This window comes from Xenopus laevis, chromosome 6S (genome assembly GCF_017654675.1).
Source record: "Xenopus laevis strain J_2021 chromosome 6S, Xenopus_laevis_v10.1, whole genome shotgun sequence".
NCBI lineage: Eukaryota > Metazoa > Chordata > Amphibia > Anura > Pipidae > Xenopus > Xenopus laevis.
The window spans coordinates 129,719,256-129,731,766 of NC_054382.1; the positions used below are offsets into that span (position 1 = coordinate 129,719,256).

The 12,511-nt window shown below is 41.4% G+C and overlaps 1 protein-coding gene across 2 annotated transcripts in view; it reads right to left on the reverse strand.

Annotated features, from left to right (window-relative positions):
- Nucleotides 1-12,511, reverse strand: part of ndrg1.S (N-myc downstream regulated 1 S homeolog) — a 45,877-nt gene that overhangs the window by 4,914 nt on the left and 28,452 nt on the right. Inside the window, exons 1-11 of one of the 2 annotated variants that reach the window (XM_041567081.1) lie at nucleotides 11,368-11,473; nucleotides 8,370-8,475; nucleotides 6,843-6,963; nucleotides 6,049-6,111; nucleotides 4,378-4,438; nucleotides 4,070-4,156; nucleotides 3,817-3,873; nucleotides 2,325-2,428; nucleotides 2,060-2,116; nucleotides 1,487-1,538; nucleotides 51-98 (exon numbers count right to left, since the gene is read on the reverse strand). In XM_041567081.1, the coding sequence (XP_041423015.1) occupies nucleotides 51-98; nucleotides 1,487-1,538; nucleotides 2,060-2,116; nucleotides 2,325-2,428; nucleotides 3,817-3,873; nucleotides 4,070-4,156; nucleotides 4,378-4,438; nucleotides 6,049-6,111; nucleotides 6,843-6,963; nucleotides 8,370-8,475; nucleotides 11,368-11,412 (801 nt within the window). In that variant the 5' untranslated portion in view covers nucleotides 11,413-11,473. 2 annotated transcript variants of the gene reach the window in all.

Genomic DNA, 12,511 nt, shown 5'->3' on the forward strand with positions numbered 1-12,511 from the left:
TATTATTACTAATATGACTTAATACTAGAGAGGAGCAATTTAAATCTTACTTTTAGTAGAGTGGTCTTGGTGGGGTCCAATTTGGAGTTACATTCAACCTAAAGAGAGAAAAAAGCCCATTTTACCTTGATTTATAACAGACATTTAGCAACAGCAAGACTTACTGAGTGGTTTCATCTTCAGTGATAAGAAATGGAATCCCTAAAAGGTTCATCCACCAAACTACAGAAAAATGTATATTTGTAAGAAAAGTTGGTCTCATGGCCAGGACTGAAAGATGCCATAACATCAAAGGTATTCCCCTGTACTAAGCACAATTCAGCAGGAACAGTCCCCTAAGTTTGCTCATAGTCTGCACAGAGAGATCCCATAAAACTATGGCAACATAGGTATTCCCTGTACTAAGCACAATTCAGCAGGAACAGTCCCTATGTTTGCTCATAGTCTGTACAGAGAGATCCCATAAAACTATGGCAACATAGGTATTCCCTGTACTAAGCACAATTCAGCAGGAACAGTCCCCTAAATTTGCTCATAGTCTGTACAGAGAGATCCCATAAAACTATGGCAACATAGGTATTCCCTGTACTAAGCACAATTCAGCAGGAACAGTCCCCTAAATTTGCTCATAGTCTGTACAGAGAGATCCCATAAAACTATGGCAACATAGGTATTCCCTGTACTAAGCACAAGTCAGCAGGAACAGTCCCCTAAATTTGCTCAAAGTCTGTACAGAGAGATCCCATAAAACTATGGCAACATAGGTATTCCCTGTACTAAGCACAATTCAGCAGGAACAGTCCCCTAAATTTGCTCATAGTCTGTACAGAGAGATCCCATAAAACTATGGCAACATAGGTATTCCCTGTACTAAGCACAATTCAGCAGGAACAGCCCCTATGTTTGCTCAAAGTCTTTACAGAAAGATCCCATAAAAATATAGTAGTATAGTTATTCTCCTGTACTGAGCACAATTCAGCAGGAACAGACCCTAAATTTGCTCATAGTCTGTACAGAGAGATCCCATAAAACTATGGCAGCATAGGTATTCCCTGTACTAAGCACAATTCAGCAGGAACAGTCCCCTAAGTTTGCTCATAGTCTGTACAGATGGACCAGAATTTCATACCCCTGTACTTGACCCAGCTCTCTGGGTATATTTACGTTTATAATGGCCATTTTGGTAATTATAGACTATTTACATGTATTGTTAAAGAAGTCTGAGCGTATCCTTTTGTATTGTGTAAAGACTATCCCTGCACATTAGTAGTGATACTCATTGATGGGAGGATTGTTTCAGAAGTGTCATTTTCCAAAAAAGCTAAGTGGTTTCAAGCTCCATTGAGTAATAACAGGGACTCCAACTAATTAGTATCTCTGTGACTCGCTGATATAAAATGCTACTCCATTAATCACAGGGGAGGCTTTATTTTCTGCCCTACACCAACTGCCCCCAAAATGTTTCATGGAATAAATGGGAACGTACCACTGCATCCACAGCAGGGGAACTGTCTCCAACCACCAAAAGTGAAGGACACCTGTAACAGAACAGATAGAGTAAGTGCAGCCCAGACACAGTCATATACTGTATATACTCTACTTCATTTTATTTGGAATTTTGCATAAGGGTGGCGTATATTCTTGCCGCAAGTATGTGCCCCTATGTGGGGCCTGAGCAGCACTGTTTATTGGTACCGTATATACTCGAGTATAAGCCGAGTTTTTCAGCCCCCAAAATATGCTGAAAAACTCGACCTCGGCTTATACTCGGGTCAAGCGCAAAAACGGTCGCCGGCGCCTAAGAATAGACGCCGGCGTCCAAGAATAGTCTCCAAGAATATTCGCCAGTGTCCAAGAATGGTCGTCATCATTCCAATGGGAGCAGAAACCCTCAATTTTTTGATTGAAACTTACCAGAAGCTGCTGCATTTCTCACCCTAGGCTTATACTCGAGTCAATGAGCTTTCCCAGTTTTTGGAGGTAAAATTAGGTACCTCGGTTTATACTCGGCACGGCTTATACTCGAGTATATACGGTATATAAAATGAATATTACTCACTTTAATGTAACAGTGTTTGATCCTGGAATGGGGCGTTCAATCTCCAGATCTCTGCGGCTGTTTGGGAACAAAAAGAAAGAAATCATTATGGATTCAGCGCTGCTAAGAGTAGCCTTTATCCCTGCTTATGTATTTATATTGTCCCTATACATATTTAATCTGATTGCCCCGTGAGCACATCCCATGCCATAACATAATCATCCTTATCTATTGTACGATCGTCGACCTTTAAGCACATTACACTCCATAATATCCTGGTCTGTACCTATTGTAGGACTTCACGAAGAGCTGCAGGTTGTTCTGGTTAATGTCATGGAGAATATGTTGTCGGTAGGTCTCCACCAGCTCAGGGTTACTGTGCACTTCATCCTGGATTCAAAGATACGACGTGAAGAGTTTAGGATTAAATGGTTATATCTGACATTTATACAACACAGGGCCTGGCTGCTCTCAGAAGGACGATTTACATTTCCAAATGTAGGTCACTAGGCCGGCTGAGTGATACGGCTGATATATGGATTCCCAGTAGAGAGTGAGTTTGGAGGGGGTATATCTATACGGGTGATATGGCTGATATAAAATCTCAGCAGAGGGTGAGTATATGCTTGGGTGTATCTATATAAGGGTGATATATGGAATCTCAGCAGGGTAAGTTTAGGAGTGGGTGTATCTGTATACGGGTGATACGGCTGATATATAGAGGTACCCAGCGCTGGGATTCCATATATGGGTGATATGTCACACCTCCCAACATTTTGGAAATAAAAAGAGGGTCAAAAAAGTTGTGCTTAGCGGGGCAAACCTTTTGACCACGCCCATTTTTCTGGCCACACCCCCTAATGACCATGTTCATTTTACAAAATTTGGCAGGTTATGAAAGTTTGAATATATTTGTGGTTTTTTTTTTCCAGTTATTACAGTTTTGCTAATGAAGGTGAATTGCCCTTTAAGCTGTGAGTCTAACTTCTTCCAAGGGAACTGTTATCTTATATTGTTACAATTACTTATTTGCTTATCTCAAAATTGTCACAAAAGTATCTTATCGGCAGCTGTTCTGGTCTCTCTGCCAAAAGCCAATTAAGTTAGAAACTTTGTTTCTTTGTCTGGCTGTTCAGTGCAGCGAAAATGGGGACTTTCCAGTACAAACGAGGGACTGCGGGTTGAGCTGTCAAAAGAGGGACTGTCCGTCTGAAAACTGGACAGTTGGGAGGTATGGATATATGGAAACCAAGCAGTGGGTGAGTTTTTCTATGCGGGTATATCTGAATGGTTGATATGGCTGATATATGTTATCCCAGTAAAGAGTGAATTTGGGTGTGGTGCATATATATGGGTGATACGACTGATATACGGAATCCCAGCAGTGGGTGAGTTTCTATGCGGTTGATATGGGTGATATATAGAATCCCAGTAGAGAGTGAGTTGGAGCGTGGGGGGCATATAAATATATATGGTTCCACGCAATTGAGAAAGGGTCCTGTGAGGCCCGAAACGTTGCCACATTTTGTCTGCTCACATGTTTTGAGGCAATAAAATTCACTTTTGAAAATGATACATTTTGCAGTATGCTGAGGTATACTGGACTTCTGATATATATATATATATATATATATATATATATATATATATATATATATGGGTGACACAGGAATTCCAGGAGAGAGTAACTAAAAGGGAATAAAGAGCCGATGATGAAGTCGGCACCCAGAAGAGAGAGATATGTTGGGCTCAATAACTTTGCAACACAATAAACTCACCTTTGAGAAGAGGTGGGAAATGACCATTTCGGGTAAAGCGTGAGCCCATCCAGAAATCTTTGGAGACACACCAAAAAAATCACCAATGTTACAAAAAAAGGCATCATGTTTATGATAAAATCTATGCAAATGTGTTCAATGTATGTGTTGCCCAGGGGATCTGATTGAATTCTGGCATTCCCGACCAACTCAAATATTTTCTTGAATTCCCAGGACTCCCATGAGGTGCGAAGAACAAGATGGCTGCTCTTACCTTAGTGGCTGCCCAGTCCATCCAGCCTTCTGCGCAAGGGTTAATGTTAATGAGCACCAGGCCTTCTACCATGCTGGGGTGGTTCAGCTGCAAGAATAACGGAGTTTATTAAAAATGAGACCAGGGACACTTAATAAACAAAAGAAACCCAGTGCTGCTGGTGCCATGTGATTTCTGGGAATTTTGGGAATCATTGTGCTGATTTTATTCACTACTGGGATGAGAACTAGTGTAACCCTGGATGATGGGTGCAACCCCCGCCCACATGAGGCAATGCAAAAACAGTTCAGCAAGGCCTAAAAACTTACAGCGAATCTGGTAAGGATGTAGGCACCTGATCCGATTCCCAAGCCAATAATAGACTTCAGTCTATAGGATGAAGAAAGGAAACACAGTGACTTCTTAAACACAGAGGAAAAAAGTGTTCTAGAAACTCTTTATAGCAGTACTGCAAACATTGCTCCAGGTCTAGTTACCCATAGCAACCAAACAGGTGTTTGCTCTCAAACAGGTGACCTGTCTATTACACCCATAAATCCATCCCATCCATGCATTCCATCCATCTGTCAATTCCATCCATCCTTGCATTCCATTCTATCCATCCATATATCTATTCCATCCATCCCATAAAATCCATGAATTACATCCATCTGTCAATTCCATCCATCCTTGCATTTCATTCTATCCATCCATATATCCATTCTATCCATCTATTCCATCCATTCCATCCATCCCATAACATCCATGCATACCATTCCATCCATGCATTCCATTACATACATCCATTTCATTCCATCCATCCATTCTATCCATTCATTCATTTCATCAATCCATACATTCCATCAATTAATTCCATTCATCCATTCCATTTCATCCATCTATCTTTCCATTCCATCCATTCATTCCATCCATCCATTCAATTCACCCATTCCATCCATCCATTCCATCTGTCCATCCGTCCATCCATCCATTCCATCCATCCATTCAATTCACCCATTCCATTCACCCATTCCATCCATCCATTCATTCATTCATCCATCAAATTATTCATTCATTCCATCCATCCATCCATTGATTCCATTCACCCATCCATCTATCCATTCCATCCATCCATTCATTTATTCCATCCATTGATTCCATTCCATCCATCCATTCATTAATTTCATATATTGATTCCATCCATCCATTGATTCCATTCACCCATTCCATCCATCTATCCATTCTATCCATCCATCTGTCATCTATATATCAACTATAACCAATTCATCCATCCATTCCATCCATCCATTTCATTCCATCCTATGCATTAATTCCATCCATCTCTCTCTGTCTGTCATTTATCTATCTCACCTACAATCAACTCTCTGGACTAACAGTACACTATAAATCCATAAATTCCATTCACTCCATTTCATCCATCCATTCATTCCATTCACCCATTCCATCAATCCATCCATTCCATCCATTTAATCCATTCTATCCATCCATCTGTCATCTATATATCTCAACTACAACCAACTCATCCATCCATTCCATTCATCCATCCATTTCATTCCATCCTATGCATTAATTTCATCCATCGCTCTGTCCGTCATCTATCTATCTCACCTACAACCAACTCTCTGGACTAAAAATACACTATAAATCCACAAATTCTATCCATCCATTCATTCAATCCATCCATTCAATTGACCCATTCCATCCATCCATCCATTCGATTCACCCATTCCATCCATCCATCCATTCGATTCACCCATTCCATCCATTCATTCATTCCATCCATCCATTTAATCCATTCTATCCATCCACCCGTCATCTATATATCTCAACTATATATCTCAACTACAACCAACTCATCCATCCATTTCATTCCATCCTATGCATTAATTCCATCCATCTCTGTCTGTCTATCATCTATCTCACATACAACCAACTCACTGGACTAATAGTACACTAATAATGTAGTACATAATCTTTACCCAAGTTGCTGTACAACGCCGGGAAGCATTTCGGCCAGTTGGTCCATTGATGGGTACATGTATCTGTATCAAAATAAGAGTATCATCAATTTTCTCATCAAAACCACCTAATTCTGAGCATCGCACGAATGGCAGAGATATAACTATCGGGGTAACACACTCAGTGGCTACTGGGGTCCCAGGAGCAGAGAGGGCCCTATAAGGTCATGGCTGCATCGTTCCTCATTGTTCTCCCATGGGGCCCAGGTATACAGAGTCGGGAAAACTCTGCTGGGAAAAATAATTTGGGGCTCATTTAGTAACACTGAGCAAACCTGCCTCACTGCAGCGACCCCTAGCAACCAATCCGAGATTTCAGTATCCTGCCTGCAGTTGACTGATCAAAGCTAACTGCCTATTGGTTACTATTTGTAACTGCACGTATGCTCCATGTTAGTAAATGATCCCTGCTAACTTAGTGGCTGCAAATGTCCATCCTTTGTTGGGGTATTTTAACTGGTTTGGGCCCCGAGACAAGCATTTGTTTTTCAACTACAATTCCTAGGACCTAAAGTCCAAACCGTCTGAGCTGGTAACTGACTCCCCTCCACCTCGGACAATAACAACGTGTAAAAGAATATGATTGCCATGAGGCCACCCAGTGTGTAAGCCGCTTTGGCTTAGGGCTATTAATTGCTACAGGCACTAATCAGCACTAAACCTAAAGCAGCAGAAGGCTCCTTCCAGCTAAAGAGGCACATTAAATGCCTATTAATTGCCTGGGCCCTGCAGGAGTCATGTAACGAGCTTATTACCCTGCTGGGAACGACGCTGCCCCCTCCTGTTGGCCTGGCGCATCCACGTGGCACACTGAGAAATGCTGGGTGATTTCGTGCATGTCCTCGAAGTTAAACAGGGAGTTGAAACAGGTTTTATCTGAAAAAGAAACAACGGAGGGAATTTGTTTGTGTTGCACAGTAGAACCCTGTATCTAAGGTGTTATGTACAGGGCTCCCTTGCACCCACAGTATTGCACCCAAAGTATTGCACTCACAGCATTGCACTCACAGCATTGCACTCACAGCATTGCACCCACGGTATTGCACCCAAAATATTGCACTCACAGCATTGCACTCACAGCATTGCACCACCCACAGCATTGCACCACCCACAGCATTGCACCCTGCACCTCATTTATTATAGCTGCTGCTGGATTATATGTGCAACAATATTATAGCCTTAAAATTGAGAGCATAAATCTAAGGCTTAAAGAATAAAAAAATAACAATAGAATTTGAAGTGACTTTCTAATATACATTTATGGCACATTTTCATTGCTTACTTGTACATGTCATTGCTAATGAAAACCGGCATCTGTCCTTCTCTGCACTGTTGGTTCTGACTGCTGAAACAAACGTATAGTCGTTGCAGAAGCCAGATGATGATCAGACCTGTGAAGGCACGCGCAAGGAAAAGGGAGTCTTGGCTCGACCTCAGCTACATAGTTTCAACAGCCAGAACCAGCAGTGCAGGAAAGGGACAAACACTGATTTGAATAGCTTTAAATAAAGTTGCAAGGATTGAATAGTTTTTTTTAAATTTATGTATATAGGTATGGGATCCATTATCCGGAAACCCGTAATCCAGAAGGATCTCCCATAGACTCCATTATAATCAAATAATCCAATTTTTTTTTTAAATGATTTCCTTTTTCTCTGTAATAATAAAACAGTCGCTTGTACTTGATCCCAACTAAGATATAATTAATCCTTATTGGAGGCAAAACCAGACTATTGGGGTTATTTCATGTTTATATGATTTTATAGTAGACTTAACAAAGATGCAAATTAAGAAAGGATCTGTTATTTGGAAAACTCCAGGTCCCAAGCATTCTGGATAACAGGTCCCATACCTGTATTGCAAAGCAGTTTGTATCAGCTTCCCATGTCTGCATATGTTTCCCATGGGGGCCAAATATACAGGTATTCACTGGCCCCTGATAAAAGTGGCCCTACTGCGTGTACAGTAGTGATGGGCAAATTTCTCCTGTTTTGCTTCGGCGAATTTCCCCCGAAACTCGTGAAATGGCGAAGAATTACTGAAACGTGAATGTTGACGCCAGTGCATTAAAGTCAATGGGCACGTTTAATTGGCGTCTGCGTCAAAAAAAAATTGCTGCCGATGAAACGTGCGAATTTGCGGCTGGCGAATAAATTCCCTATTACTAGTGTACAGTTAATGTGATGGGGACCTTAGATTGTAAGCTCCACTGGGGCAGGGACTGATGCATAATCTAAATATAAAGGATGATCATATTACAGAGTTAATAGGAATTCACTTACGGTTTAAGCCAATATCATGGTACGTTAAAATCACAGGCCGGTTCAGCTTGGGCGTCCCACACATAGTGACGTGGACAATGCCGTGGGCCGTCTCGATGTCATGTTCCTGCGCAGGAGGGAAATAATAGAAATCGTCACAATCCATATTTACTCTTTGCAGACGTGCAAATGTCAAACACATTTTTTGAATATGCAATGTAATGTTCTACTGAAGCTCTGCAGCTTGGAATTTAATAGGTGGTCTGGTTGCTAGCGTCCCACTGACCCTGGCAACCAGGCAGGGCTTTGAATTGCAATAGGAAATCGATGGCAGAGGACCCAACCATTTTGGTAGAAATAAAAGAATAATAACAGAAAAAGAAGGCCAACTGCAAATAATCCTGACGTGTACAGAATTTCAATGTCATACCAACTAACATTCCAGTGAAAAAAAGCCTATGATTAAGGGAGTTACTCCCGAAACGCGTCAGGTGATGTTGGTCAATGACCTGTTGGAATAAATCCACCTTTTTATTTCATCCTTTGAGCAATTAGAATTTCAGTGGGGACGCTGATGGCAGAGCACTCGTATCTAGGGGCGGGCGAATTATTTTGCCTCGTTTCCCCAGAAAAAATGACGGCCATAGACTTGTATTGCGGCGCGCGTCAAAAAAAGACACGCGTCAAAACAATTTCGCCGCGCGACAACATTTTTTTGACGCTCATAGACTTTAATGGGCGTCTGCTACATTTCGCCAACGGGTCAAATTCGCTCATCCCTATGGAGCTACACGAATAAGGACACACAGGGGGTGATTCTGGATCAGCCTGTTTTTCGGTTTGTACAGTTTAAAAAGTTAGGACACACCCATGATTCCCCACCCACTTTCCAGCAAGCCCATCTCTTTTGTGACCCACGATTCACGGGCGCCCAGGGAAGTTAGGAGCATAAGGAATTGTAGTAACAATGAATACAGATTCCACTGAACTCTCAGCCCCAGCCAGTTAGGAATTCCCCCCCCCCTACTTACAGCACATTTTACTACATTTTAATGCTTCTTTCTGTTCAAACTTTCTCCATCCTGGGAGTTTAAGTGCTGTTGGTTGCTAGGGTCACTGACCTTAGCAACCAGAAAGGAAGTTAAATAAAGGTATCCTTTGTCTTTACAGAAAGCTCAGGTCCCCTGAGTTTTATTGCACCAACACATGGAAGGCAACAAGTGGGGGACATCCCTAATGTGTCTAAGAAACACAAGATATTATCCTATGTACAAGTGGCCCTCAGGGGCCCAAGACAGGTGCCCTCTCTGCCCGACCCTTCCAATGGCAGATCACAGCATAAAGCTTGTAAGTTGCTACTGATTGGCCATGGTTGTGTCATGTCCATTAGAGAGAGAGCTGTAGGGCAAGGGATGAAAGGCTTTCAGTCTGCGTATCCATAGTAACAAAGACCAACTGCCACTCAGACGCCAGTTTAGCCCAATTACTAATGAACTCCCATTTCCCCCGCTATTACAGCACATGGGCATAGGATCAAATGGGCAGTATCACCGGGCCTCACTAAGTACCAATTATTTTTAGGACGACAGTTTATACTACAAACTCATTTTTCTATCTACCTTCAAATGTCAGGGAACTTAAAGGGGTGATTCGCCTTTAATTTAACTTTTGGTATGTTATTGAATGGCCAGTTCTAAGCAACTTTTCACTTGGTCTTCATTATTTTTTAGTTGCCCTCTGACTCATCCCAGCTTTCAAACTGGGGTCACTGACCCCATCTAAAAAAAACAAATTCTGTGTAAGGCTACAAATGTATTGTTTTTGCTACTTTTTATTACTCCTCTTTCTATTCAGGCCTCTCCTATTCATATTCCAGTCTCTTATTCAAATCAATGCACGGTTGCTAGGGGAATATTTTACCCTAGCAACCAGATGGCTGAAATTGCAAACTGGAGAGCTGCTGAATCAAAAGCTAAATAACTCAAGAACCACAAATAATAAAAAATCAAAACCAATTACAAATCATCTCAGAATATGCATCGTACTAAAATGAACTGAAAGGTGAACAACCCCTTTAAAAGAGTAGTTCGTACTTAATGCAGGGCAGTTATCCAGATCACCAATCAACAGTGAGCTTTGACCAGTCTCGTGCAGATACGATGATAAAATGAAACATCTGATTGGCTGCTCTAGAGTTGCACTTGATTATATGGATAAAGAACTCAGATGAAATTCCCCAATTATTTTACCGAATTTAAAGGGGAACTATTGCGAAAATGAACTTAATATAAGCTTCAACATATTGAAATGAGAAACTTTCTAAATACAGTCATTTAAAAAATACCATTTCTGAAATAATCAAGTTTATCTTCACTATTCCTCTCTCAGCATCGGTTTCTCTTCATTCTCTCTTCATGCAGCAGTTGGGTGTCAGATATTCATTGACAGTTAGATCCAATATATCTTATAGGGGGGCTCCTTTTGCCTAGAAGATGTATTAGAGCTCACTCTATTAAATTCACCAGACATCATGTCTCTCTACATGCAGGATTTGTGCAAAAGGCAGTTATTTTGTTAGATTTTGTTTGTATTGGAATCAGTTATTTGAGTGAGCTCTGCAATTGACTGAATTCAATTCGAACTTTTTCCTAAAAAATTTTTTTGATTTTTTTAAAGTCCACCGATTGACTCCAAATAGGTTCTAGGAGGCTAAAACGGCAATTCGGCAGGTTTTAGATGGCGAATGGTCGAAGTCGAATTTTTAAAGAGACAGTACATGATACATTTCGATATTCGAATTTTTCGAATTCCCTAGTCGAAGTACACACAAATTAGCTCGAAATTCAAATTTTTTTAATTTGAATTTTCACTCCGACCTCTGATAAACCTGCCCCTTAATTTTCATTTAGCGCTAGTTCAACTTTTGAGAATTTTTTTTTTTAAAAAAAGATTACATTTGGGTTGAAATTCAAATTAAAAAGGGGATTCCTACGAACTATTGTCGACTCTCGTTACCCACCTCGTTGGATATATAGAAGACAGAGTCGTCCACATCCAGCACCATCCTGGGCAAAGCAGATTAAGCACCTGTTAGAGTCGGAGTTGCCAAACTGATCTGAGGGAGCCCCCGACCCCTGGCTCTTATATAGGGGCAGCTGCTTCTCTACGTCAGCGACTCGCAGCAAAACAAGCTCAGTCGGGATGAGGATGTTCTTAACCGGGATCTGTGTCAAAGGTTCTTGATATGACAAATGCTCTTCAAATCCAGCTCAGACGCCAAAATAACAAGGTCAAGAAATCCAGGGGTCCGACCTGATCCAGTAGAATTAATCCCCTCGCTGACCTCTTAACAACAGCAGGGCTTGGCTCTAAGCTGGCAATTTCAGGAGCTTCTGAGGTGGGTGACCCCAAGCAAACACAATCTGCTGGCACCCAACTATCATTTTCAACACGTAACGCCGGTAAAGGAGCCGGGAGTTACAGGAAAACAGGAGTTTCTGTGCCGATAGATTATTAAGAGCCCAATATATCTCAGGATTAGTGATGGGTGAATGTATCCGCCAGGCGTTAATTCGGGGCAAATTTGTGCGTTTCGGCGCAGGCAAATAAATTTGCCGCAAAAATTCACAGGTGAAAATTCACCGGCGTCAACGTTTTTTGGATGGCGGCGACTGAATCGATGCCGGCGACAATTTAGACGCCGGTGACAATTAACGGACACCCATTGACATTGGCGAATTCTCGCCGGTCTCAAAATCGTTGTTTCTCGATTTTTTCCGCGAATTCCACTGGAAATTTGCGAAATTTTTGGCGAAACAAGACAAAATCGCCCACCACTACTCAGGATATTTGTCATTTCTGCCTATGAAACTAACGGTACAACACAGAAACAAGTGTGTGGGGCGCAAGGATTTGTTCCTGAAATTAAATATCCACTTGAAATGCCATTTAAAGGGTTTGTTCACCTTTAAAAAAAACTGTTAGTGTGATGTAGAGAGGGATATTCTGAGACAATTTGCAATTGGTTTTCATTTTTTATTATTTGTGGTTTTTGAGTTATTTAGCTTTTTATTCAGCAGCTCTCCAGTTTGCAATGTCAGCCATCTGGTTGCTAGGGTCCACATTCCCCTAGCAACCATGCATTGATTGCAACAAGAGACTGG